This window comes from Gorilla gorilla, chromosome 23 (genome assembly GCF_029281585.2).
Source record: "Gorilla gorilla gorilla isolate KB3781 chromosome 23, NHGRI_mGorGor1-v2.1_pri, whole genome shotgun sequence".
Taxonomy (NCBI): Eukaryota; Metazoa; Chordata; class Mammalia; order Primates; family Hominidae; genus Gorilla; species Gorilla gorilla.
In genome coordinates this window covers 17396991-17424161 of record NC_086018.1, presented here as the reverse complement: position 1 = coordinate 17424161, position 27171 = coordinate 17396991, and the positions used below count along the sequence as shown (strand labels likewise).

The 27171-nt window shown below is 61.1% G+C and overlaps 2 protein-coding genes across 21 annotated transcripts in view; one reads left to right on the top strand and one right to left on the bottom strand.

The window, feature by feature from the left end:
* ARVCF (ARVCF delta catenin family member) overlaps nucleotides 1-20104 on the top strand; it is a 47284-nt gene extending 27180 nt beyond the window's left edge. For 2 of the 10 annotated variants that reach the window (XM_055374970.1, XM_063704874.1), the window contains 15 exons: nucleotides 7956-8114; nucleotides 8310-8836; nucleotides 9806-10305; nucleotides 10968-11151; nucleotides 11971-12088; nucleotides 12458-12629; nucleotides 14277-14348; nucleotides 15783-15910; nucleotides 16229-16379; nucleotides 16679-16877; nucleotides 16960-17071; nucleotides 17169-17259; nucleotides 17585-17638; nucleotides 18025-18110; nucleotides 19256-20104. In XM_055374970.1, coding sequence (XP_055230945.1) covers nucleotides 7956-8114; nucleotides 8310-8836; nucleotides 9806-10305; nucleotides 10968-11151; nucleotides 11971-12088; nucleotides 12458-12629; nucleotides 14277-14348; nucleotides 15783-15910; nucleotides 16229-16379; nucleotides 16679-16877; nucleotides 16960-17071; nucleotides 17169-17259; nucleotides 17585-17638; nucleotides 18025-18110; nucleotides 19256-19282 — 2580 coding nt within the window. In that variant the 3' untranslated portion in view covers nucleotides 19283-20104. The other 8 variants (XM_063704870.1, XM_063704872.1, XM_063704873.1 and 5 more) reach the window with 8 other exon arrangements.
* Nucleotides 20025-27171, bottom strand: part of COMT (catechol-O-methyltransferase) — a 27753-nt gene continuing 20606 nt past the window's right edge. For 6 of the 11 annotated variants that reach the window (XM_055374982.2, XM_063704877.1, XM_004063029.5 and 3 more), the window contains 3 exons: nucleotides 26248-26441; nucleotides 25704-25835; nucleotides 20025-21469 (listed from right to left, as the gene is read on the bottom strand). In XM_055374982.2, the coding sequence (XP_055230957.1) occupies nucleotides 21269-21469; nucleotides 25704-25835; nucleotides 26248-26441 (527 nt within the window). In that variant the 3' untranslated portion in view covers nucleotides 20025-21268. Of the gene's footprint in view, nucleotides 22841-25703; nucleotides 25836-26247; nucleotides 26442-27171 lie in introns of all 11 variants that reach the window. The other 5 variants (XM_019018405.3, XM_055374980.2, XM_019018408.3 and 2 more) reach the window with 1 other exon arrangement.

Genomic DNA, 27171 nt, shown 5'->3' with positions numbered 1-27171 from the left:
TTGGGGTATGCAGTGAGCAGTTAGACCACTGGGACACCCCATTCCCAGCACCCCAGTGCTCTAACCTGTAGATGAAACAGCAAGAGCCCCTGGCTTGGGGTTAGGAGGCCGGAACAAGTACATGCAGGGAGACTTGGGATGTGGTGTGATTATCATGGTTCCTGTTACTGACTGAGGGCTAGCACAGTGGGGAGTCAGGGTGGAGCTGTCCCAGCAGCCACGGGGAAGGGGGCTCTCCTCACCACCCAGCTTAGAGGCTGGGGGGGTTGCCTCCTGCTGCGGCCTCTGGGTTCTTCACAGAGTTACCCTAGAGGGCTCTCCCTGCAGAGTCCTGTCTCCCTGGCTCAGCTCCCTGCCCCGCTAAACCCAGCAGCCAGACCTCCCCCCAGCATACTCCCAGCACCTGCACCTCCACCCGCCCTTCTTTGGTCCTGCTGGGCTCTGACTCTGGGGACCTGCGCCTGGCACACACATGCCAGTGGCTTGGGGCAGCCTGGCCCTTCTCATCTAGAGAGAAAGGGAGCAAACGCTGGTCTCTGTTGAGGCAGCCCCGTGGGCTCTCCTCACCTGGCTGGGGCATGTGGGGTCAGAACCAGCAGCCTGTGTCAGGCGGAGGGACCTGGGGTTGGTGACTACTCCTTGAGTCTTGGTGTCCAGACTTGGTGTCGGCCAGCAGGCGTCATGCTTCCTACGTCTGCTCATGAGACCCACATAGAAGGCCCAGCCCAGCACCAGTGCATGGTCAGAGTCAAATTAATGTCCCCAGAGGGTCCGAGACTCACTTGGGGGCCCTTTTTCATGGCCCCTGGTGCTCAGAGGCCTCTGGTGGGTCTCGGTGCTGGGGCCACTCTCACAGCCCTCAGACTTGAGATACTCCAAAATGTGAGGCCTGTACCCTCAAACTTGAGGCGGGGAAGCAGAACGCTGGGCCCAGCTGGGCCATATAGGGACAGTGGAAGCCAGTGACCCCGAGGCCGCCTCTCAGGCGCCAGTGTGCTCAGTCCAACCCTCCCAGACCGGAACAGTCCTCGGACAGGCAGTGTGGGAGGACCCAAGGCACCCCGGAGGGTTGATGCCCTGGTGGGAAGATGTTCCCACAGCCTGGAGCTACCCTGACCTCCTCAGGCAAAAGACTTCAAGACCTCAGGCTACTGCCCCTCCACCTACCACCCCTGCCCCTGAACTCTCCCCCCGACCCCCTGCCCTTGATTTTCTCAGGCTGGGATTGAAGAGAGCATGTGTTGCCAGGGCTGCAGCTCAACTGGCTGGGCTGATGAGGATACTAGGGGAGGCAGGGCCTCCTTGGGCTGGCCAGGTTTCCCAGATTGGTTTCAGTAGGAAGTGCCTAGCGATCTACCTGCTGAGCCACAGGGTCAGAGCCCGGGCTTTGGGAAGCCAGGGCAATGGCAAGGCAGGTAGCTGGGGGCTGAGGCTGGGGAGCCAGGCCAGGGGGAGTGCTGCTGCACTCACTGGGCTGCTCCAGGGTCCTGGCTACCTGCCCTTCATCTTCCAGCAGGAAGGGGCCCCTCCTCTAGACAGCCAGCTGAAACAGGGCTGACGCCCACCCAGTGGGGAGGGGTGCCATCAGGGAACTTGCCTTGGGCTCGTCTTAGGTGGATAGGTGGCTGGGGCACTAGCTGCTGGTGCAGTTGAGAAGATGGAGCCAGCTTAAAGATAAGATGCGGGCGCGTTTTTGGCGCAGTGTCTGGTCTTCTGCGCTCTGCTCCAGGGGTTCCAGGCAGGTCGGCCCTAGATGCAAGATACAGGGGTCTGGCCAGTGGTAGGGTAGCTCACCCCTCTGCAGGTGGGGGAACTGAGGCTCAGAGGGGCACATGGTGGGTACCTAGAATCTTGAGCATGCTAGCCGAGTGGCCTCTGTATATGGCGCTCAGGGCAGCAGGGAGTGGTCCCTGCGGAGGCTGTTTTCTGAGGGGTCTGCAGAGAAGCCAGTGGGAGGCCTGGGCCCGAGCCCTTTCTCTTGCCAGACCCACTGAGTCTCCCTGGGTTGGTCTCAGCTCATTTCATCTCAGAACCTGTTTCCCTGTTCGTGATGCTGGAGCCATTGGCTTGGCCTTTGTGGGGTTTGACATAAGAAGGTGGCTCCAGCCTGGCCCTTCCCCTCCCGTTTTTCACTGCAGCAGAACCAGATTCCCTAGGGTGTGGCCCACATTGAGGCTGGCCTGGGGGAGCGGTGGGGGTGCATTCGGGGCTTCTGTGCCTCGATGGGGAGAACCCAAGATACAAAGTGGGGGTCCCCTGCGGGGCCCTTTTCCAGGTCCCCATCGAACTCTGTGGGGACAGTTCCTCGCAGGCCCATTCAGAGTGGCGGCTGGGCAGGAGGGTGAGGGGGGATCTGGGAGACTGGAGGGATCTTACAGAGCCGTGACTACTGTCTCATCGGCCCCCATTTCATGGCAGGTGAAACTGAGTCGCAGCCAGGTTTGTGCCAGTGAGGGAGGCCTTGTGCTCTGTGCATCGCAGCACGGGCACCTGCCCTGCCGGAACTGTTGCCCCCTTTGCAGGCGGACTGAAGTGTGGTCATAAACCGAGGCCAAACCGAGGCCTGGGAAGGACTTGGCCAAAGTCTTTCGGCGGGAAAGTGACACCCCTGCCGCAGGGAGGGGGAGGGAGCAGAAGTCCAGGCCGGCAGTGGGTGGGGGGAGGTGGTGGGAGGTGGGGGGACAGGGGGTGACCCGGGGCTGCAGGGCCCCGCCCCTTGGGGGCGGGACCTCACCTTGCCCGCCCGCCCGCCCGCCCGCCACGCCCACCCCGGCCCCCGCCACGCCCCACCTGGGCGCGGCCCCGCCCGATTGGCTGCTCGCCGTGACCGCCGCCAGATCCGCCCCCGCGGGGAGCGAGTCCGCCGAGCCGGAGCCCGAGCGGCCGAGGCGCCGGAGCCGAGCCTGGTCCAGCCACCGCCTCCCCCGCTGCTGGCCAGCGCCCCCCGAGTCCCGGCCCGATGCCGGCCGAACTCAGACAGGTTGGAGGGAAGTTGGCTTGGGGGGACCCTGGCCCGGGGTCGGAGGCAGAGGGCGGGGCGTCGGCCTGCCCGGGAGGACCCGCTTTTGTTCCGCGGAGCCGCTGGCCCGAGGCGGCTATTGTCTTGCGCCCCTGGCTGGGCTGCGTCAGGCTGGGGCCAGGGCCGGGCGGGTGGCGGTGTGAGCGCGGTGCCCCCGGGTGTGCAGGACGGGCCGCAGGGTCTCTAGAGCCCATCCCCGGGGCCTGGGGGGCCGGGACCCCTAGCAGTTTGACCCTCCTCTTGGCACCGGCCCGGACCGGATGGACGCTTCCTGGCCAGCGCCCAGGACAGGTGCCTGGGGACCCGGGTGGAGAGCTAGGGCCTTCCTGAGCAGCTTCTGTCTGTGCAGGAAGGAGGCTGAAGTCTGAAGAGGGAAGCCCGGGTAGGCCTTCTGCTCCCTGAGAGGGTTCCTCCTCTCCCCTCCATACCCCCTGCGCCGGCTCTGACTCCCGGGACCTGCAAAGGAGCTTCCGGAGCTTTAATGGAAGTCTTCTCTGCCTCCGAGGCGCACGTGATGGGAGGGGTAGAGACAGGCCCTGCCCACTAATGGATGCTGGAGGAGATCTGTAAGGAAAACGGGGTCCTCCCCCTCTCAGCATTGAGGTGGGGGGAAGCATAGGCAGTTTGTCCTCTGCTCAGAGCAGTGCTGGGTTCAGTAACAGGCAGGGAAACTGAGCAGAGGAGAGACCAGCCAAGACCCTCTGTGGTGGGAGGCAGGTCTCCCACACACCTGCTACCTGGGCAACCAGGCCCCTGCCTGTCGTACAGCCCTGGTGTGGCCCCCAGGGTCTGGCCCTCAGAGGTGGAGGGACCAGTTTTTGGGAAATCCATGGTCACAGTGTGTCTGATGACCCCGAGCTGAGCTTGGGGAAGCTGAGGTGGATGACAGTCAGCCCTGCTCTCCCACCCCAGGTTTGCTCCCCCAGCTTGGCTTTTTGGCACCTCTGCCTGGGGCCACGCCCTGGCAGGTGCACTGCTGTGTGGAAGAGTAAGCTCCAGGTCCTGGAGACTGGTCAGAGGCTGTGGCACCAAGGGAAAGGGTGTTTTGTGGTGGCCAAGGGCTTGCTGCCTGGTGAGAGATGCCAGCCTGGCTTGTCCTGGACTCTACCTGGGAGGGCCATAATGGGGATGGAGAAGATTCATTCATTCATCCATCGGACAGCAGCCATCTCCTGCTCTCTGGGAGCCTGGCCTGCAGGTGTGGGATCCAGGTGTGCAATCTCACCTTAACTCATTCTCTGTGTGTGCTAGCCAGGCCTTGGACAGGGGAGGGGCTTGCCCCTGCAGTCTGTTCTTCAGGACACAGACCGTGGTTGTGCATCTGTGAAGTCTGGTGGTTTGGGTAGATAAGTGCTATGGGACCAGGGCCCAGCCACCTGTGCCCCAGCATCCCTCTGTGTGTTGGTCCAATCTTGCTTTTCTGCTCCCTGTGTTCCTTGCATTTTGCCACAAAGGTGAGACTGGTGCTACCCAGCACGTCCCACGACCCCAGCCCCCTCTGTCCTTCTCACCTCCTTGTGAAGAAGCTGAGCCGAAGGTGCGTGATGGGGCCCAGAGCCCCTATGCTGGGCTCAACCCTGTGTTCCTGGGACCCTCTTGTGAGCAGGGGTAGGTGGTCTACCTCCCTGGCCACTCTGGCCCCTCCCACAAGCCCAAGGGAGCTCATGGGAAACCCCAGGCCTGGGCAGCAGCCTGTTTCTGGGCCAGTCCTGGGGGCCCCAGACCTGGTGCACCAGAGATTGAAGAGCCAAGGGAGGGATGAGTGCTGGGAGGCCGGGCGGGGTGCAAGAGGAGCAAGGATGGGGCCCCAGCTGGGGAGGGGGTGATGAGAGACGACTGACAGGATGCAGCATGTGGGGTTGGGCTGGAGGTGGGGTGTTCAGGGTAGAGCCCATGTCTAGGGTACAGAGGGGAACAGCCCAGAGTTGGATCTGAGGCAGAGGCTGTGTGGGGCTGCAGGGCCAGGGTCCCTGAGAGTGGGCCAGCCTGGGCAGGTGCACGTCAGACATGGACACTGGGGCCAGACAGGGATCCAGGGACTGTAGCCAACTCCTGTTGCGAGTCAGCCCACCATTCCACAGCCCCACCCTAAAGATGTTGCAGAGACCTGAGCCACCAGATGGCTATGGGCCTCTCACTACTCTACACCTTAGTTTCTCCATCTGCCAGCCAGCTCTGAGACTCCCAGAGTGGATGTTGGGGAGATGATTGGCAGAGTTGGTGGCCCCTGTCCCTGTGTGTTGAGACTCTGTGAGGCCCTGCATGGATAAGGGTCTCCGATACACGGTGGAGGACGGGAGGATGTGTGTTCACGAGTGTGCCTCTGGGAACAGTGGGCGCCGTGCCCTTGGGGTGCTGTTAGAGCACACAGGTTGATGTGCTCGGCCTGTGCCGGGCTGGGTACTTGCACAAGTGCATGTACATGCATGTGTCCCTGTCTGAGGGCTCATGTATATGCATGTGTGTGTGCCTGGGCATGTGTAGCAGGGGCCGGGCTTTCCTGTGATCACTGGCTGACTCATGCTCCTGCCACCCGGGTGAAGTCATCTCTCGTTTTTAGCTCCCTGAGGTCATTTGCCAGCAGGGACTCTTGGGGCCTCTGGATCCTACTGCGGGGCTGCTAGGCCGGGGCTGATGGGTGGTGCCGCAGGGTTGCCAGGTCTTGCTGCGGGGGCGTGGCTCTCCTGGACCACCCCAGCTCTGCCTGTCAGACCCTCACCACAGCCTTGGTGGGAGGGATAAGCTGGGCCACAGAGTGGCATCGGGGTCCTGAGATGTCCTTCCCTTTTCCTCTCCCCCTTACCCCTACTGCCTAGCTAGGGAAGAGGGGGTTTTTCTCTGAGTTTTTAATAAATGTAAATATATACATATATGAGGGGCTACATCCCACTGGCAGAGTCCTGGGTAACGTTCCCTCAGTCTTGCTTTATACCCTCCTCACTCTGTTGCCAGAACTGCAGCCCCTCAGTGCCTGGGCCCCTGCTTGAACTCTGATGAGCCCCGCCCAGGGCCCAGGAGAGAGCTCAGGGCCTGACACACATTTGCCAGATACAGATGGGGCAGCCCAGCCCCAGCAGTGATGGGCCACACAAGCCTTCTCCTGCTTCAGAGCAGTCCCAGCTCCCCAGTGCCTTTGGAGAAGAGCCCAGCCTGCCCTGCCTGGCAGCGTGCCAGTTGTCCCCACTCTAGGCCTCAGTCTATTTCTTTTTCCTAGGGAACAGGTCCCCTTTTCCTAGCCAGGTCCGCAGCAGGCATTCCACCTACATCTCAAGACTGAGGGCGAGATGAGGCCCAAAGCCTTCCTTGCCAGATTGCCTTCTCTGGGGTTGCTTGAAATCCCACTTGGACTGTGAAGTTCTAGGTAAATCCTCTTCCCCCTGCCAGGCCTCAGTTTCCCCATCTATAAAGTTATCTGTCATCCTCCAAGACCCTGCCTGTGGGAGAGGGGGAGGTGCCTTCTGTGGCCACCTCTTTGTCAGCCTGAGGGATACACCTGTCCTAACATGTTGGTGCAGGCCCCTTCCTGGACACCTGCACTGCATGCATTTGGGGGTCAAGTATTCCCCCAGGATAGGACCCTGACCTGGGGAGGCTTCCCAGCCCACGGGCCTTGGCAGGCAGGTCCTGAGGGCAGTGCTGAGCATCTAACCTGGCTCACTTCCCAGGCCCAAGAATGGGCAGAGTCTGCCTCTGGAGCCTGGCAGAGCTTAGTGTCTGTGCAGGCCCCAGGGGGCCCAGGCAAGGGACCCATTGTGCAGGGACCAGGGGCCTGGGCCACAAAGCGGGACCTGTCCTCCTGCTGACCCTGCCCTGGCTGCCTGGGAATGTGCTCCCCCTCACCCACCCACCAGGGCTTGGGTTTCAGCTCCTGCCCATCCTGGCTAGATGCCGATCCCCGGATGTTGGTGCCATGTGGCCCTGGGGCCAGGCACCTGTGCAGTCAGAGGCCCGGGGCAGGCTGTGAGTCTCAGGTCCTCAAGCCACTCAGTGCGGCAGGGGTTGGGCCTGGCTCTGATGTGGGCCAGCCTATCCTCTTTGAGCCTCAGTTTCCCCACTGGCAAGTCCAGTCAGTAGGCATGTGGATAGAAAAGTCTCAGTCCAGAGTTATCTTGCCTAGAATTCCAGTGTCGTCACCCCATGCAGAATGGTGGCAAGGGCACCCATAGGCTCAAATCTACTGTGTCTGGTCTCTGATACGATGCCCAGAGTCTCAGTCACTGGGGGCGCCAGCCACTGGCCCAAGGTAGGGCAAATCTGTGCCTACACAACACTCAAGAATGTCTGGGCTGGAAGGAATAAGGACATATTGGTGCTGCAGGTGCATGGGGTGTTCTGGGAACTGCGTATTTCTGTGCCTTGAGGGCGTCTGGCTGGCGTTGGTGGCGGGAACCTTAGTGTGGCCACAGGAGTCAGTAGGCAGTGCTGAAACAGCCCCCACAAGGCTTCTATACTCAAGGTGTCTGGGGCAGGTGAGGAAGGAGGCCCCAGGACACCATGATGTCCCAGCTAGGGGTGGTGGTTGACATCAGGAAGGCATCCTGCAGGTCTCACTGGCACCTCCTGGGGCCTGGAGGAGCCTGTGGCAGCCAGGCCATGCAGCTTGGGGAGGGCCCTGAAGACTTCATCCCCAGGGTCTATGTCCTCATCTGCCAACTCAGCCTGAGGAGACCTGAGATGGGGGTCCAGCCCCAGGGTCCCCCCAGGATGGGGTGCCAGGGCAGGGTTAGCACCTCGATGTTCAGAGGGCAAGAACTTATTGCTGTCCTTGTCAGCTTGGGCCGAGACAGGCCTTGGGGTGGGTGGGTTCAGGACCAGGAGGAAGGCACCCTGGTGTGCTGGCCAGCATGAGCTGAGGCAGAGCTGCTGTGTGTGGGGACCTGCACTCCAGGGGTGACTGAGCAGCAGGCCTGCCCACCAGTGTCCCTCCTTGCCCCAGGAGCAGAGCCCAGGCAGCCAGGCCTCACTGGCCACGATGCCGGAGGCACCTGATGTGCTGGAGGAGACCGTGACGGTGGAGGAGGACCCCGGCACACCCACTTCCCATGTGTCTATTGTCACATCCGAAGATGGCACAACCCGGCGCACCGAGACCAAGGTATGGCCAGGCCCAGGCAGTGGGTGGGTGAGCAGGGCCAGGCTGCTGCAGCTGTCCCACCTGCAGAGTGGACATGGAAGCTTGCCACCTGGGGCCTCTCATTGCTCGAGTGGGAAATTAAGGCCAGCCAGACCCCAGCAAAGCAGTTTCTAGGCCTCTCATGCTATCCCACCTACCTGCCTATCCATCCACCAGGTCACCAAGACTGTCAAAACGGTGACCACTCGGACAGTACGCCAGGTGCCCGTGGGCCCAGATGGACTCCCCCTGCTGGATGGCGGCCCCCCACTAGGCCCTTTTGCAGATGGTGCCCTGGACCGGCATTTCCTGCTGCGTGGTGGTGGCCCAGCGGCCACACTCTCTCGAGCCTACCTCAGCAGCGGGGGTGGCTTTCCCGAAGGCCCCGAGCCCCGGGACAGCCCCAGCTATGGCAGCCTGTCCCGAGGGCTGGGCATGCGGCCCCCACGTGCTGGCCCCCTTGGCCCAGGCCCTGGTGATGGCTGCTTCACACTGCCTGGCCACCGGGAAGTCTTCCCGGTGGGTCCTGAGCCTGGGCCACCAGGTGGCCGCTCCCTGCCCGAGCGCTTCCAGGCAGAGCCGTATGGCTTGGAGGATGACACGCGCAGCCTGGCCGCTGATGACGAGGGTGGCCCTGAGCTGGAGCCTGACTATGGCACGGCCACAAGGAGGAGGCCTGAGTGTGGGCGGGGCCTTCATACCAGGTGAGCTGCACCCCGTCCCCTGTGGCTACCTCCTCTGGGAAGTCTGCCCTCCACCCCCCAACTACAGAGTGCCCCACTTGTCAAGTGGCTGCAGATGAGTTAGTCATGCATGTTAGTTTGAATTGGCCTTGGCTCTCATCAGGGACAGAAGAAAGGTGGACCCTGGCGTGGTAGGAGTTCGGCTGGGCACTGTCCTGCAGGCCCAGGGCCCAGGAAAGCTGGGAAGAGTGCCGGCCACTGGTCTTGCTCCAGCCACACTCTGGGTAACCAGAACCCAGAGCCCTGGCCCTTGTCACAGCCCCTGGTTCTGTCCCCATTGCCCTCAGTTTCTGCATCTCTGGAGTGGGGATGTGACCACAGCCCGGGTCAGGATTTTGTTGTGTGACCCTGGCCAAGTCACCTGACCGTCACTCCTAGCCTCAGGGCAGGGGGTTTGATGACAGCAACCCACAGGGCTACTGAGAGCTAAGGAGATCTTGTGCCCCAAGGGGCTGGTGGCCTGAATACTCCTCAGGTGGTCCTACTGGGATGGCTTCATGTGGAGAGGGCCATTTACTCCCCCTACATCCTGGCACAGCCAGAGATGGGCCTCATGGAAGATGGGGTGGTTTTGTGGAAGGGAGGTGAGACGGTCTCTCCAGCAGCCATAGCAGATGTCTCACAGAAACATGTTTTGCTCGGGATTGGGAAACTGCCCGGTGACAGCAGTGAGTGAGCTTGCTGTCCTGGGAGGGTTGCCTGGGTCCTGATAGCCGCTGGCGGGGGTTTGGCATTTGGCTCTGAATTGGTTCTCACTGGGCTGGTGCATGACTCTCTGTGTCCCCACCATGCTCCGGGCCAAGATACAGGTGCTCTCAGCCCAGCCCTGCTGGGTGAGTTTGCAGTCCTGAAGAAGGTGTGATGGGGCAGCTCAGAGGCAGGGCTGGCGGCTGCTGTGACGATGTCCACGCGCCCCACTTGCCTGTGCAGGGCCTACGAGGACACAGCAGATGATGGCGGCGAGCTGACGGACGAGCGGCCTGCGTTCCCAACGGTGACGGCGCCCCTGGCCCAGCCTGAACGGGGCAGCGTGGGCAGCCTGGACCGGCTGGTGCGGCGCTCGCCCTCAGTGGATAGCGCCCGCAAGGAGCCCCGCTGGCGGGACCCTGAGCTGCCTGAGGTGCTGGCCATGCTGCGGCACCCCGTGGACCCCGTGAAGGCCAATGCGGCCGCCTACCTGCAGCATCTGTGCTTTGAGAACGAGGGTGTCAAGCGGCGTGTACGGCAGTTGCGGGGGCTGCCGCTGCTTGTGGCACTGCTGGACCACCCGCGGGCTGAGGTGCGGCGCCGGGCCTGTGGGGCACTGCGCAACCTCTCCTATGGCCGCGACACTGACAACAAGGCCGCCATCCGGGACTGCGGTGGTGTGCCTGCCCTGGTGCGCCTGCTGCGGGCTGCCCGGGACAACGAGGTCCGTGAGCTTGTCACTGGTGAGTGGGACCTGGCCATGCCCACATCCCCTGGGAAGAGAAGAGTGTGAGGCTCAACCCGGGAGGAACGAGGCCATTCGGCCTGCGACCGCCTGGGAAAGCACCCGGTAGGCAGGAGTGCAGCTGCTGAGACGCTTGCCCCAGGAGCCAGGCATCAGGCCCAGACACTGTGACAGGTTCCCCAGTCTCTACCATAGCGGGGAGGCTGACACTGGGCCCCTCGGGCATGTCCCCTCACCTCCTGCCTTCACACCTCCTGCCCCCACAGAAACTCTCCTGGGACCCACCTCCTTGGTTCCCACCCCAACAGTGCAGTGGTGGGGCTTGTGCCTTGTGAGAGCTGAGGGACAGGTAGGGTCACCGTGTCTCTGTGAGGCCCTGTGGCCTCAGGAGTGTTAGTGCCACCTGCCACATGGCAGGGAATGGGTGGGACGGGACAGCACTGCCACACGCTCCTCTGCACCTCCTCCCCTTTGGGGCTCCTTCCTAGCTGGAAACCAGTACTGGGTGTCCCCCAGAACCACTCATGGCTTTTGTTACTTCCTACTGTTCTGCGTGAGCTGGGACATGAGGAGAGTGGGACGGGTCCTGAGCATGGCCACCTGGGGAGGTAGGCAGGCGGTGCATATGGTCAGCACAGATTGGCCAATCGCACCCCACAGGCACCCTGTGGAACCTGTCATCCTATGAGCCCCTGAAGATGGTCATCATTGACCATGGCCTGCAGACGCTGACCCACGAGGTGATCGTGCCCCACTCAGGATGGGAGTGTGAGCCCAACGAGGACTCCAAGCCACGGGACGCCGAGTGGACAACTGTCTTCAAGAACACGTCGGGCTGCCTGAGGTGTGGACCAGGCCTGGTGCTAAAGCCCACATGCACACCAGGCCCCGTCCTCGTGGTCCCAGATAGTGTGGAAGATGGCGGCGAGCTTAGGAGCGCCAGAGCTTAGGAGCTTCAGAGCTGTGGCACAAGTCCTGTGGATGAGAAGTGGGGCCTGATGGGGCTGTCCTCACCCCCAAGTGGTGCCCCAGTCTTCCCAGGGGCACCCTCTGGAGGGGTCTCTGTGGTACCGTAGCCCTGCCCAGCTCTCACCTACCTTCCCATCACTTGACAGCCAGAGGGGGAGCTGGGACCTTCCTGTTCATCTGCCTGGGAGGCTCATCCCAGCCACCTGTGACCTCTGCCCTTCCCCTCCTACCCCTGGGAGGCCCTGCCGACCCCACAGAGTCCTGGGTCCCCACAGTCCTGCTTGTCCATCAGGGTGTTCCCCCACAGCCCTGCAGGCTCTTGACCTTGGGGTAAGTTGGGGCCCAGAGCTGCCATTGGGGTGGCGAGGGACCCAGAATTGCCCTTGCACAGGTTCAGGTCTCTCTGAGTGCACCTGTCCCTTTCCAGGTCAGCTGGGAGGCAGGGAAACCCTGTCTTTCCCTGCCCAGCTATCCCCAGCCAAGATAGCTGTCTGCCAGGGCTCCCCTCCTGAGGCCTGGGGGCAGTTAGCTTCTCCCCCTTCACTGAGCTCTAGGCTGTGGGGTCCTTTCCCATTAGTGCTAGGAGGGCAGCAGCAGGGCCTATTTTGCAGATGAAGACAAGCCCACAAGGCCAGGGTGGAGCCGGGGAGTTTCTGGTAGCCAGGGGTCACCTGGCCTGCTCTTGGCCACACAGGAATGTGAGCTCCGATGGTGCTGAGGCCCGGCGGCGACTCCGGGAGTGTGAAGGGCTGGTGGATGCGCTCCTGCATGCCCTGCAGTCGGCTGTGGGCCGGAAGGACACTGACAACAAGGTGGGCAGGGACGGTCACAGCCTCATACCAAGGGCTGGAGAGACGATCACGCAGGTCCCAGGAGGCTGGAACTGTGGGAGCAGCACAGGGGAATGGGCTTGTGGGTCTGGGGCGGCGTTCTGGGTGTGGCCCGCCTCGCAGTGACCACACTGAAGTGGGCACCGTCCTGCAGGCAGAAGGTGTGCCATGAGGCAGAGGCTTCCTCCCATGGACCCTCCCTGGCAGTTACTGCCCTTTTGCCCCCTCCACTGAGGCCTCCCTGTTCTTTTGCTCCCGGTGCCCTCATGCACACCAGCTGTGGCCAGTCTTTCCTGAGGGCCAGCCCTGTGCCTAGGGTGCCCTGCCCCACCCACTCACCTCTCCCTGCAGTCGGTGGAGAACTGCGTGTGCATCATGCGGAACCTGTCCTACCACGTGCACAAGGAGGTGCCCGGGGCCGACAGGTACCAGGAGGCCGAGCCTGGGCCCCTGGGCAGTGCTGTAGGCTCCCAGCGCCGGAGGCGGGATGATGCCAGCTGCTTTGGTGGCAAGAAGGCCAAAGGTGGGTGGGGCGGACTGGGGTACCATCTCAACTCCTGCCCCAGCGGAAGGCTCTCTGTACACCCACAGTAGCCCATCATGGAGGCTAGAAGACACCTGGTCAGCCCCCAACAGGCAGGCAGGGAAGCCAGGAGTCAAGGAGGCTGGACTGCCCTGGGTCACATGGTTGACGGGGCCCAGGTCCAACCTTCCCCATCTACACTGTGGGACCCCCAGGGAGTACACAAGGGAAACCAACCGATGCCCAGACCCAGTCTTTCTACTCCGGGGAGAGTTCCACTTGCCCATGAGTTGGGAAGGAGCCATGGCTGCTGCCTGTTCACTGTTCACAGAATAGCTGTAGACTGCCACCAACCTTTGGGCAGCCCCCCATCTGCCTGGGCAAGATGCCCTGCACACCTTCTCTACTGCACTAGCAGGGTGTAGGTTCCCGGGACCTCCCCAGCAGCTGTGGGGGACCTGTACGCCACCTGCCCCTGCCCCACTGACCCCAGGCCTCCCTCTTCTTGTCCCCCTGGTGGGTGCTCAGCGCCCAGAAGTGATGGGATGAGGTTCCACATGCTGCCTGCTTGATCTAGGGTGTGCAGTGGGAACCTGAGGCTTCTGGGAGGGCATGGGGGGGTGATGAGTGCTGCCTGTTCAGGCTCCTCTCCTCTCTCCTCTGCTTCCTCCGGCCTCCCAGAGGAGTGGTTCCACCAAGGTGAGTCCCTTTTTATCCTGCTCTCCAGGCCTGGTGTGTGCAGTGGGCACCTGGGAAGAGGCGAGCACGTTCCAGCCCCAGGGCCCTGCCCCACCCCTGGCTTCATCACTTGGGCTGTCATCTTTATGACAGTGGCAGGTGGGAAGGCCACGGGGCTCATTCTGTAACCTCAGACTTGCCTACCTGGGCGGAGTTGGGCAGAGCCAAGAGTGGGCAGGGCCCGGGGGTACTTGTCTCTAGGGGCCCCAAGGAGCAGTCTGTTTCTCTGATAGAATGGGGCATCATGTGGCTCAGAGGGATGCAAGGGTCCCATGAGGGTGAGCAGGGCAGGGAGCCCAGGTCATCTGGCTCCACTCTGCTGCCTTCTGAAGGGGTAGAAGCATCATCTGACATGGGGAGAGTGGCTGACAGTGGGCTCACTGTCACAGATGTGTGCAAGCCAGGGCTACACAAATGTTAGGTGGGCTGTTGTGGGGTTTCTCCTGGCTAGTAGATCTTGGGACAATGTCCTGACCCCAGCTGGGGGAGTTTCCCCCTAGTTCTGCCTTACTGTGTGACCCAAGTGAGTCTTGTCCTGGTCAGCCTTCAGTTTCTTGGCTTGTATCCACCTACCATCCAGCCAGGGCTCCTGGCTTCCCTCAGTCTACATACCTGGCAGTTGCAAGGGAGCCACCAGGAGGGTCTGTGGTACAGCTCCCAGCACCTGGTGGGAGACGAGTCCTAGGGGCAGGGCTGGGACATCCCCAGGCCCCACTGCCACCAACTCCTATCCCTAGGCTAAACTGTCTGCCCAAACTCTGACAGTGGTGCTCCACTCCCACAGGTGCCCAGGCCTGGACATGGGGGTGCCTTTTGGGGCCTGGGTAGGAGAGAACTGTGCCCAACTCTCCTGATACACCCATTCCCCATATGGGGTCTGCCTCACCTCCCACCACCTTTCCCTTCCAGGAAAGAAGGATGGTGAGATGGACCGGAACTTTGACACGCTAGACCTGCCCAAGCGAACTGAGGCCGCCAAAGGTGAGTGGGCTGAGATGAAGCCAGCTCCACTGGGGGATGTCTGGGCTCAGGATTGCCCTGGTAGTGAAGCTTTGAGCCATCAAGCAGGCCTGGAGGGCCTCAGGGAACAGATGGGGAAACAGGCCCCTAGGTGCAGGATTTCCTGGAGGGTGATTCAGCACTGGGACACCTGCTGAGGGTTTAGAATGGGAGGAAGTGCCATGGGTCATGTCAGGCAAGGTTGGGGGAGCCAGGCACAGAGAGGCCGGGGGCTTGCTTGGCCTCACGGTGCATAAGAGGTGGGAAGGTTTGGAGGGACGCCTCCAGTGGAGGCAGGGCCTCCTGTGTTAGCCACAAAGCTGAGTTATCTGAGGGGGCTGGGAGCCAGGCGGGCATGCTCACATCCAGGTTCAGAGGCTGGGCCAGACGAACACCTGCAGGGGCAGGGCAGTGCCTATTGGGCTGTATGCTGGGATCTGGCTTGAGAGAGAGGTCTGTCCTGGTGGGGCCTAGTCAGTTGGAAGAGCCTGCATGTCACCAGGGTGGAGGGCTCCAGCCGCAGGAGGGCTGTGGGGGAATATTACAGGCAGAGCAGGGTTGATGCAGATACCCCAGTGGGGAATGTGTTGGAGCAGAAAGCCCAGCAGGGCAGGAGTAGAGGGAGCATGGGGCATGAGGACTGGCGAGGGTGTGATGAAATGTCACTGGGCGGGTACAGGGGAGATCGAGGTAGTACCCAAGCCAGGCTGAAGCCCCAGTTTGGGGACAGGCAAGCTTGGAAGGCTGTTTTGACCCCTCATTTCTGGAGCACTGGTCAGAGCAGCAGGACGGCGCCTCAATTGCCCGGGAACTTGGAGTGGTTGCCAGGAAGAGTGCCTCCTGTTGCTAGGGCAGCTGCCCTGGTTGCACTGCATCAGTTGACTTACAGAGGGTGGGCTCTATTGTCAGTGGGGGAGGGTGGGCCCTGTTGCTAGGGGGCGTAGCTCGCTGCACAGCTTCAGTTACTGGTGAAAGCAGGTCCTCTTGCTAGGGGTGTGGCCTTGGTTACACAACTCTCAGTTACTGGCCAATGCTGGTCTTGTTGCCAGGGAGGGTGGGCCCTATTGCCAGGGGCGTGGCCAGGATGCATAGCTTCAGGGACCAACCGGGAAATGCGGGTCTTGTTGCTAGGAGAGCGTTCCTGGTTGACACCTCCCTCCCCACCCCAGGCCTCCTGGATGCTCCTGCTGCCAGGCAGGTCCAACTGATTGAGCCTCAGTTTGCTCCTCTGTGAAATGGGAACGCTTTTCCCCTTGGGTGACTATATGTTGATAGTAAATATTACGTGACTCATCCACACCCATCCCTGGCCCCAGCTCACCCGCGCCCTGGGAGCTCTGAAGCGGGAAGCGGGAGGGGTATGATGGATGAGAGCAGATTCTGGGTGACCGTGGGTGGCGGTTGCCCTGCACCTAGGCTTTGAGCTGCTGTACCAGCCCGAGGTGGTACGTCTCTACCTCTCCCTCCTCACGGAGAGCCGGAACTTCAACACCCTGGAGGCTGCCGCCGGCGCTCTGCAGAACCTCAGTGCCGGCAACTGGATGGTGAGGGACCAGGTCGGGCAGAGTGGGCAAGTCCTGAGAGAGGGAATCCCAGGCACCTCACTGGTGCAGCTCCTGCCTCGGCTGGCGGGGAAAGGAGGGGCCACAACACCACCCCAAGATCCAAGAGGTGTATGGGCTGCGGGCAGTGCGTGCACCCTGGACGGTGGGAAAGCCTCAGTGGAGGTGCCGTTGAGCTTTTGGGGTAGGGCTTTGTCGGGCACGGGAGCAGGAAGGTCCAGCTGGAGGGAGCGGTCAGCGTCTGGAGGTGGGAGAGTGCCTGGCATGTATGTCTGAGCAAGCCTCTCCCCGCCTCCGCAGTGGGCCACGTACATCCGCGCCACAGTGCGTAAAGAGCGCGGGCTGCCGGTGCTTGTGGAACTGCTGCAGTCTGAGACCGACAAGGTGGTGCGCGCCGTCGCCATCGCTCTGCGCAACCTCTCGCTGGACCGGCGCAACAAAGACCTCATCGGTGAGGACGCCTGCAAAGCCCACGCCTGGGCACCGAACTGTGCCTGCAGCTTTGGGGTCCCATCGGAGGGGCTTGGAGGATGAGTGGTTTGGGAGTCCAGGCCCCGGCCCTCTCGCTTGGGCGCTGTCCCAGCTGGAGGTAGCTCCAGTCCCCCCGGCCCTGTCTCTGAAGCTCAGCGCCCTGCTCACAGGCGGTCTCCAGGGGCTCTCCTGGCAGTGCCCCTCGCCCTCGCGGGATCCCTGCTCCTTCCTGGAGAGGTGGGGCAGAGGTGTGTTCTGACACCTAGTCCTGCCCCTCAGGGAGCTACGCCATGGCCGAGCTTGTGCGGAATGTGCGCAATGCACAGGCTCCGCCGCGACCGGGGGCCTGCCTGGAGGAAGACACCGTGGTGGCGGTGCTCAACACCATCCACGAAATCGTGTCCGACAGCCTGGATAACGCGCGCTCGCTCCTGCAGGCACGCGGGGTGCCAGCGTTGGTGGCTCTCGTCGCCTCCAGGTGTGGAAGGGCAGGGTCGGTGGCTTGGGGAGCCGGGGAGGTGGGGGAGGGGCCACCACTGACCCCACCCCCGGCCCCACAGCCAATCGGTACGCGAAGCGAAGGCGGCATCACACGTGCTGCAGACAGTGTGGAGCTACAAGGAACTGCGTGGTACCTTGCAGAAAGATGGTTGGACCAAGGCGCGCTTCCAGGTGCGGCTTCCCTGGCCTTCCTTCCGTTCCCTGCTCACTTTGCCTTATTCCCACTCCATGTGCTTCACCCACCTTTTGTCTGTGTTTTATGTCTCAGTCAGCTGCTGCTACTGCCAAGGGGCCTAAGGGAGCACTGAGTCCTGGGGGCTTCGATGACAGCACGCTGCCACTGGTGGACAAGAGCCTTGGTGAGTGGTGGAGGTTAGGGAGCCTAGAGGGTGGCGACCCCAGCTGCCCCAGTTGCCTGACCCTTGGGTGAGGGTGAAGGAGGAGTCAGGCCTCCCACTGAGACGGCTTCCATAGGCCACTTTCCCTGCCCTCTGCCTCTTCGCTACTCCCTTCCCACAGCATCCACGCTGTTGTCAAGCTGGGGTGAGGCTGCCAGCTGGCAGAGGTTGGCCACCTTAGTGACAGAGAGCCTCTAGGGCTACCTGGGCCAGCCCTGTGTGGGCTTCTCTGCCCCGATCCCCCCTGGCTGCCACATGCAGCCCGCCTCCTCCTCCTGCCTTGCAGAGGGCGAGAAAACTGGCAGCCGGGATGTGATCCCCATGGATGCGCTGGGCCCAGGTGAGTGCAGATGCAGTGTGGTTGGTTTTCTGTGCCGGGAGGGGACCAAGGCCTGAAGTGGGCCTGCTGGTTTTATGGGGTGTAGTTGGTGCTGGGTGGAGGAGAGATATTTGGTTTAGGGGTGCTCAGAGGGTGAGGTACAGGGCAGCTAGAGAGGGATTAGTGCTTAGCCAGGGGCTCTGACCCACAAGTGGAGGGGAGTCTGGAGAGTTGGCAGGGTGTCAGTGAGAGCTGGCACCAGCCTGGATCTCCAGGACAGAGTGGGTGGGGGCTGTCTCCCAAAGCCCCTGTCCCACGAGTCCCCTGTGTCTGGGCTGAGAGGGAGATCTGCTCCTACAGGGCCTCCCTCAGAGCGCCCCTCATGCCCCACCTTACCCCATCTACAGACGGATACTCCACGGTGGACCGGAGGGAGCGGAGGCCACGGGGCACCAGCTCTGCAGGAGAGGCCTCTGAGAAGGAACCCTTGAAAGTAAGTGGTCATATGGCTGTGGGCAGGTCCCCGGTGAGGCCCTGTGTCTAGGGGTTGCTGGAGAGCAGCCTAGGCCATGCTGGGTCTGGTCTGGGCCCTGGGGTACAGCTGGGTTGTGGGGCCAAGCCCAGGAAGCAGCCCCTTCACGCCAGTCAGTCTGTGGGTACTGACGAGTTTGCAGCTCCCACCCACTGGGGACGACACTGCCTGGCCACACCCTGCATGGGCCAGAGCCTGTGAGCTAGTGTGTGTGCACCCTTCTGTGCATGTGCGTGCGAGAGCCCACCAGGGTCCACCAGCGAGGGCAGGACCTGTCGCCTGCTGTGTGCCAATCCCCTGGCTTCCTGTGCAGGCCTGTGTGTGTGCACGTGCCTGCCCTGGGCCCGTGTGAGCCACATGTTTCCGGCTCCCTGCGCCCTTGGTGCTACCTGTGCTGTCCTGGCAGGCCAACCCTTACATCTCCAGCCTCGGCCCTGCCCCTGCCCTGTCCCCCCAGGAGCTCTAACTAACCTGCTCTATTGTGCCTCTTATAATGCCCACCCGTGCGCTGCAGCTCGACCCCAGCAGGAAGGCCCCTCCCCCCGGGCCCAGCAGGCCCGCGGTCAGGCTGGTGGACGCCGTGGGGGACGCTAAGCCTCAGCCCGTTGACTCCTGGGTCTAGCTTGCATGCCTGGTACGTTCTCTCATCTGGTTGTTCGTCCAGCTGTTCCTGCCCTCTGGGCCAGGGCTTCTTGTTAGTCTCCGCTGCCTGCACGCTCTGCTCTTCCCGCACGTTCCCCGCAGGACTTTGGCCTCCAGTCCAGCAGCCCAGTGGCCCATTCCCGGAAAGACCAGGCAGAGGTCAGAGAGGGAGGGTGCTCCCTGGGCCCACAGCCCTGTCCCAGGCACTGTGGGATCAGGGGCCTGAGGAAATGGGACCAGAGTAGGGATGGGCACCATACCCTCCAACGCCCTTTGGGGACCAGCAAGTCAGGATCAGCCCTGGTGCCAAGACCCTTGGGGTCAGCCCACACCACCCAGGGCAGATGCTTCTATCCACATCTCCATCCATGTAGCCTGTGGAGTTGGCTGCCCTGCCCTGAGGTTACACGTGGTCCTGTGCCACTCAGTGGCTGCAGCGTCCACCATCCCCTCTCCCTCTGCAGGGCCCAGGCCCAGCCTCTTGTTCTTAGGGCTTGGATCGTGGAAGAAGGGCCACCCTGAGCAGATCGTGCCGTGGAGCTTGGAGCCCCCTGGCGGCAGGGGTTGGCAGCGCCTCGCCCCAGCCAAGCCTGACTTTGGGGACACCCTCCTGCCCCCCCCACCCCACTCCCCCCATCCTACCTAACTCCCTAGGCCTGAGTTAGCTGTTTACTGACATGGTGCTGTGTGTGAGCGAGTGACAGAAGGCCCGAGGAGGCCGACTGGGCTGCTGGGGCAGGGCCCAGGGAGGTGGCAGGGAAGGGTGCCTGGCTGGGCTTTGGGGCTGGTGGGATAGGAGGGTGCCCCTGGGAACACAGTGCCCCAGTGGTGCGGGCCAGGTCTGGCGCCAGGGGCAGGCAGCTAGGCAGGAAGGGGGCTGGGAAAGAACTTGGACCTCTAAAGGCGGAGGGTCTCCCTGGGCACCCTGCAGGCAGGCAGACCACAGTGTGGGGGGTGCCCCACAAGGCCCAGCCCTGGGCAAGGAAGCTTTGGAAGCAGCAAGGTGGGGGTCAGGCTACAGGTGCCCCACCTCCCCAGAGCCCTGCAGTCACGTGAGGCCCCTGTGCAGTAGAGAGCCTTTCTCCAGCCCATGCTGGCTGGGGCCGGGGCTGCCGCATCTGCCTGGAGCCTGGGCAGCACCTCTGGGACTGACCTTCGGCAGTGGCTTGGGGACTGCTTTCAGTGCCTGCTGTTCGTGACTCAGAAACAGAAGAAAAACACTGAGAAAAAGCATTAAAAATAAGCCAAAATAAGACTATTGGTAAACACCTAAATTTTTGTAAGAAAATTTAAAAATTAAAGCAGCAAAGGAACTTTTTGCTTTCTGCCACTCAGGTCTGGCACAAGTGGCTGGCTTCTCCCTTGTGTCAGGGGCTTCCGCGCGTCTGGGGCAGGGCCCTGGGTGGAGGTGGTCCCAGGTGTCCATCTGCTGTGTCCTGCAGAGGCTCTGTTTCTGGTCGCTGGGTGGCCCCAAACTTGTCCACTTGGGCTCACTGGTCTGTCTGTCCATAGGAGTGGGCTGGCTGGGGGCTAGCCAGGCCTCGAGCCCAGGAGTAGAATCTTGGCTAGGGGCTGGTCTGGATGCAGGTGAACTCAGCTAGCACAGGGTTGATCTCTGTCCTGGGCCTGGGAACTGGGCCCTTGGAGCCTCTGAGGTGGCTAGCAGTCTGACCCCTTGGAGGAGCTGGGGGCAGCTCTGGGTGTAGGTGGACACAAACCAGCACTGCATCCTCACTCATGGGCCGGGGAGGCAACTACAGGTATGCGGGAGCTGGTCTGAGCCATTGCCTCTTCTGTAAGCAAGGCCCAGTGGGGAGTAGGGAAGGAGATGCTTCCACTCTGTGCCACATGGGGCCCAGAAGGGCTGGTGCTGCTGCGGGGTCCACCTGTCCCCAGCGCCTGCTTGGTCAGACAGATGTGAATGCTGGCTGACTCCTCTTCGTTTCCCAGGCCGGCAGTCGTCCCCATGGGGCTAACAGGTGCCCCTGGCCTAGCTGCAGGAGGGCTGACCTCTGCACCACTGTGGCTGGGAGGCCAGTGGGCCAGGCGTGCCACCCAGAACCCAGCCAGCTAGGGGCCCCACCCTTAGCGTTAGTGTCCATCAAGGGGAGCTTTGAATGTTTGGTGCCCAAGTCAAGGGCAGCAGGGGAATGGCAGTTGAGAAGGATGTACTAAGTCGCGTTATATGTAAATATTTAGATTCTTAATTTCTATTTTATATTTTTAAAACATGATATTAGTATATAAGATAATATAGCTAGCCAGTGTTAGTAAAGAAGTCATGATTGAGTCTTAAAAAAGGAGAACAATCCAGTGTTGCAGTTCGGAGAGGTTAGCATGTCAGGGCGCAGGCCTCGGCCGAGGTGTGCTTTGCATTTAGGACACAGCCCGGAGCCGCAGAAGGTCAGCAGGAGCACGTCTGGCACCTTCAGTACCAGGCTGGGTGAGAGAGCCCGAGAGGGGGGCCGGGGGGGCAGTCAGGGCCCTGCTTCGCTGCCTGGGCCCTTGTAGATGGCCTTCTCCAGGCCGTCCACCACCTCCCTGTATTCCAGGAACGATTGGTAGTGTGTGCACTCAAAGCAGCTGCTCCCGCGCACGTGTGCTAGGAAGTCTGGCGCACCTGGGCAGATCACGTTGTCAGCCAGTAGCACTGTCCCCTTCCGCAGCAGGCCACATTCCTGCAAACAGACCGGGGGGTGGGGGAGGTGAGGGTCAGAGGTGCTCAGAGAACCTGCCCCAAACCAGGATGGGTGCTCCTCACTAGGCCACGGCACCATGCCTGTGCCTAGCCCCTGGGCCAGGTTTCCACTTTCTGCCCAGCGTGACTCCTGCAGGAAAGGACTGTACAAGACTTGGGTGCCACCTTCAGAACATGGGCCCCGTGAGGACAGGGACCTTTCTCTCATCAACTCCTGTATCCATCTCAGGAGTATCCATCCCTTAGAACAGCATGTGGCACACAGTAGGTGCTCAATAAATGCTAGCTGGGTGAGTGGAAACAGTGGGGCCCTCAACACCCAGTGCCAGGAACTCAGGCCTATGAGGGAGAGGCACCCAGGGAGAGGGGTTGCTGGTATGGTCCCTGGAGACAATATTGGCCTGACCAGGGTGACCCTGCAGGGCTGAGGTGGGGCAGACCTCCCACCAACAAGCCTGCCCCTTGGGGTCAGTTCTGGACATCCCCAAGCTCCTGCATTTGCAGACCCCCCATCTTCACCAGTGCCTGGGCCCTGGGAGGACACAGAGTTCCTCTGCCTGGGTTCTGTGCAGAAGGAAGGAGTTGTTACTGGACACGCAGCCATAGGGCATGGCCCGTGGGGTCCACTATCGGGAGAAACCTCATAGGATGCTTGCCTATCTAAGCTATCAGAAAAGGGTTTGCTTACATCACATAAACAAGAAACCTTGAGAGGAAGTGTTTGCCTATGGGGAGGAAGGACCTACCAGGGCAAGGGACACCCCAGTCACCTTGTCTTGGAGATTTGACTTAGTCACCAAACAAAAGTTAACAAGCAATCTCAAACATCTAAAGTATAATAAAATCAATTTGCAGGCAGGTGCCTTGAAACACTGGTATCCGACCCCACACCCCTCTGGGATGGGCCTGGAGAGTCCCACAGGGCTTGCAGCTGTCCTGGTGGTGGGTGGCGGTCGTTTCCAGCCTGTGTGCTGCAGAGAAAGCAGGGGGCTTTCATGTGACAGTATGGACACCACACGGTTGCAAGGTCAGTGAGATCAGGGGACAGCCCCAACGTCCAGAGTTGAACAGAAAGTACCACCATGAATCATGATGTGTTTTCATTTAGGAAAAAAAAAAAATGTCCTAGCAATATCAGCTGAAAAGACGTAGAACAAATCGCCACCCAGGAGGAGGACAATGGCCTAGGCCTTGAGCAGGGCGGCTGCCTTCCAGTCCGGGCCAGGGAATGCATGAGTGAGGGGCCTGGGCTCCTGGACTTCTCGGGTTGCGCCAGGGGACTCAGGAGCCCAATCTGGTCATCAGGGATACAGAAGACGTCAGCGGACTGAAAGACACCAGACCACTGCACCTGCACGAGTTAAACAGGAAAGAAGGAGGGAAGGGCAGAAAGGAGCATGGGTCACCTTTGGAGGCTGCCAGGGGCCCACTCCTTTACGAAACTGGTCAAGAGGGGAAAGAAGGCAGCACGTGTCCTGCCTGTCCCCTGACACTGCAAGCCTCCTACCAGCTACTCAGGCCACCTGGAGAACTGGCTAAACATGCATCAGCGTCTGAGCAGGACTGAAAATCTAATGCCATGGAGAAGTGACAGTGTCAGAGGAGCAGGTGATACTATGCTGAGGTGGTTTTCATCTGGCCCACCCTCCTTAGACTCTCCTCCCTTCAAGAGTTGGAGCCTCACAGAGGTTGCAGGGAGCCAAGATCGCGCCACTGCACTCCAGCCTGGGTGACAGAGCGAGAGACTGTCTCGAAAAACAACAACAAAAAGTTGGAGCCTCAGACCAAGCACACACCTGTACTCCCAGCACTTTGGGAGGTTGAGGCAAGAGGATCGCTTGAGGCCAGAAGTTTGAGACCAGTCTGGGCAACATAGGGAGACCCCATTTCTACAAAAAATTTTTAAATTAGCCAGGTGTAGTGGTGCATGCCTTTAGTCCTAGCTACTCAGGAGGCTTGAGGTGGGAGGATCACTGGAGCTCAGGAGTTTGAGGCTACAGTGAGTTATGATGTCATCACTGCACTCCAGCCTGGGCACAGAGCAAGACTGTCTTTTTCTTTTTTTTTTTTTTTAAGGGGGAACTCATTCCTCTTCCTTTGGGCATGGGCTGGACTTGGTGACTACGGCAGCCCGGTGGAGAGGCCTCCTCAAAGCAGCCCTTGATTTTGAATTGCAACCTGCTCCTGAGCCCCTCACCCCCCGTGCCTCCGATGCTTACAGAACCCACTGAGGGGATGGCTAGACCCTCACAAGAGCCAGGCTGTCCCCTGACCCTCTACAAGGGGGCACAGGGCCCCAGCCCTGAGTGTGCAGATGTGCGTTTAACAAGGACACCCATTCCCAATTCATGACTTCCCACTTCATGACTTTGCTTCTTTTGAGATAATTACCAGCTTTGCGCAAGCAGCACTGAGAAAACTATTAGTTTCCTAGTTACTAAACTGCAATGTTTGCTACTTTTCTATGAAGGCAGGCCCCTGTAATTAGCACCCATATCACAGCTGCTGAAACTCGGCCGCAGTAACGCAGGCCCAGCTGTGGGTGTCTTTCCTGCCCAAGTGAAGCCCATCTGGCTGAGTGCCAGCTCTCTGCCATCAATACCCAAGTGCCAGCATCATGCTCCTTTGTCAGGGGTGAGCCCCCCTCCAGCTACTCTGTCTTGGCCTGTAGATCTCCCTCCCACCCTCCCAATGCCCACCCCCTTGGCCACTACAGGTCCTCCCTCTCCACGGCCAGGGGTCAGTGCCTCCTCGTGAGTTCAGGGCATCTGAAATGCCCTCCCCACAGCCCTCTCCACACTCCACAAGGCTGACAGGGATCTTTCCAGAAAAGTTTTTGTTGTTTTTTGTTGTTTTAAAAGCTGGAATAAGGCCGGATGCAGTGGCTCATGCCTGTAATCCCAGCACTTCGGGAGGCCGAGGCGGGCGGATCACGAAGTCAGGATATTGAGACCATCCTGGCCAACGTGGTGAAACCCCGTCTCTACTAAAATACAAAAAACTAGCCGGGTGTGGCAGCGCGCGCCTGTAGTCCCAGCTACTCAGGAGGCTAAGGCAGGGTAATCGCTTGAACCCAAGAGGCGGAGGTTGCAGTGAGCCGTGATCGTGCCACTGCACTCCAGCCTGGTGACAGAGCAAGACTCCATCTAAAAAATATATATATATATATATATATTTTCTTTTGCCATGTTGCCCAGGCTGGTCTTGAACTCTCCTGGCCTCAAGCGCTCCTCCTGCCGTAGCCTCCCAAAGTGCAAGGGTTACAGGCATGAGCCCCTGAGCCCAGCTCCAGAAGACAGGTCTAACCCCATCCTCACCTGCCCAAAGTCCTGTGTGCCCTGACTCCCATTGTTCCTGGAACGTTCTCTGCCCTTTCACACCTCAGGCTTCTGCTAGTGCTGGTTCCTTCCAATCCGTGTCCAGGGTCCAGCAGCCCTACCTAGCCAGGCATGGGGGCTGTGCCCCTTGTGCTCCTAGTCTGGCTGCTAACAGCAGTGTCCAGTTTCTGGGAGACCTGCAGGTGAGCGAGCACTAGGTGGGGAGGCCGTGAGGGTGGGTGTCCCAAGCCCAGTGGAGGATCACAGAGCCACTGTCACTGACCACCAGGGAGGGATGGGGCAGTGTGTCACTGATGTGAGGCTCCTTAAGCATCAGTCTGTGAAGGGCCACCAGTGCCCCACGCCCCCCAGGGAAGCGAGGACAGCCCCACCCACTGCCTAGCCTCACTCGGGGCACTCAGGGTCCTTGCCAGTGGGGCTGGGTTGGGGGAATGCACAAGATGGGGCCTCAGGAGGAAGATCTGCAGGAGACACATGCTTTCTTTGCACGAGCAGTGGCTTGCTTGGGGGAGAGCAGGCTGGGCCCGGAGCGGCCCTTCCCCACCCCATCTCCTTGGTCCTGTGCCCTTTCTGCCCTGGTGTCTGGTCTGGGGTGTGAACCCCACTTCTGCCACCCATTTTGCACCTGCACAGGCAGCTGGCTCCCCAGTTCCCAACAGGCCACCCAGCCAGGCCCCTGGCCCAGCTCCCCACCCATCTCCACCCACCACAGGGCCTCCTCAGTCCCCCACACTCCCGGACCTCAGGTGGTGCCTCCAGAGCGAGCTGTGTCCACACAGGGCTCTACTGGAATGCCTGGCTCTTTGGAGAGGCTGAGGCTGACTGAATGGGCCCTGGGCAGCAGCTGGCACAGATGCCATCCTGGTTGGGGCTCACCTCCAGGAGAAGCGTGTCCGGCAGGTACCGGTCCTTCCAGTGGTCGAGGAAGACCATGTCCAGTGTGTCCACATCATACTTCTTCTTCAGCTGGGGGATGATGTCCTGGGACGCTCCAACCACAAGGGTGACCTGGAACAGCGCCTGTCAGTGCCCACGCCCTCATAGACAGGAGGCCATCCCTACACACCTATACAACAGTGCCTGTCAGTGCCCACGCCCACGCAGACAGGAGGCCATCCTTACACACCCATACAAGCATTCATCAGTTTTCTTTAGGGTTCTGGGGTGACAAGGCCCCACTCTGTCCCTGCCCCTCCTGGTGCCACCTTGGCAGTTTACCCAGAGCTGTGAGACCACTCTCACTGAGCTGCTGGGGGTTCTTCCCTCAGCCCCAGGCTGGGAAGCAGTGAGGGGCCTGGTGATAGTGGGTTTTCAGTGAACGTGGTGTGAACACCTGGTGGGGAGGACAAAGTGCGCATGCCCTCCCTACCCACAGCCCTGGCCCTTTTTCCAGGTCTGACAATGGGTCAGGCATGCACACCTTGTCCTGCACGCCAGCGAAATCCACCATCCGCTGGGTGATGGCGGCGCAGTCGGGGTTGATCTCGATGGTGATCAGCCTCGCCCCTGGTGACAGCAGGCGGGCCATGCGCACAGCTGAGTAGCCACAGTAGGCCCCCAGCTCCAGCAGCACGGAGGGCTGGTGCTCCTGAATCACGGCGTCCACGATCTTGCCTGTGCAGGGTGGGGGACGGAGGAGAGGTGAGCACAGGTGGAGAGAGGGGAACTTGGATCCCCAGGTACGGCCCCCCACCTCTCCCAAAGAGCAACAGCCCCTCCCAAATGCCTGGCCGCTGGCCCTCCTCTGCCCACCCTCCCTACCCGCTGGAGGGGTCTTTTACCTCCCTGGTGTCCCCAGCCCCCAGGACCTGGTCCCCACTGTGAGCACGCTTGGAGCTCCCATGGTCCCTTAGCCTCTATGCTTACGCTGGTCCCTATCTTTTCCACCCTTCCTGGCTGGCCCCAGTGTGTCCTAACACAGAGCTGCCCTCTCTGAATCCCCGAACCGCCCACCTTGGGGCCCCGGGGCGGCACTAGTTCCCTGAGTCATTCCATGAGCCCGGTAACACTCGTGTGCCCCAGGCTGAAGTTCAAGCGGGAGGCAGGCCCAGGAGAACCTGTCTGACTGGTCCCCAGGCAGGTCCCATGGTGGCCAGAGCAGAGTTCAAGGGGAACTGCACCACCGTCAGACCCTGTGAGTGTGGGGGCCTGTTGTCCTGGGGCAGCACGCAGCAGGGCCTGGAGGGGTCACCAGGGACCCTGGCACCCTGGGACTCCAGAGGAGCCCCCCAGCCCTATCTGGGCATATCCCAGGGTTCCCAGCCCCCTGGAAACGGGGTGATAACAGCTTCTCCTGTAAGGGCTTTGATGCCTGGTCCTGGTTCCCTGTCCCAGAGCTGAGCAC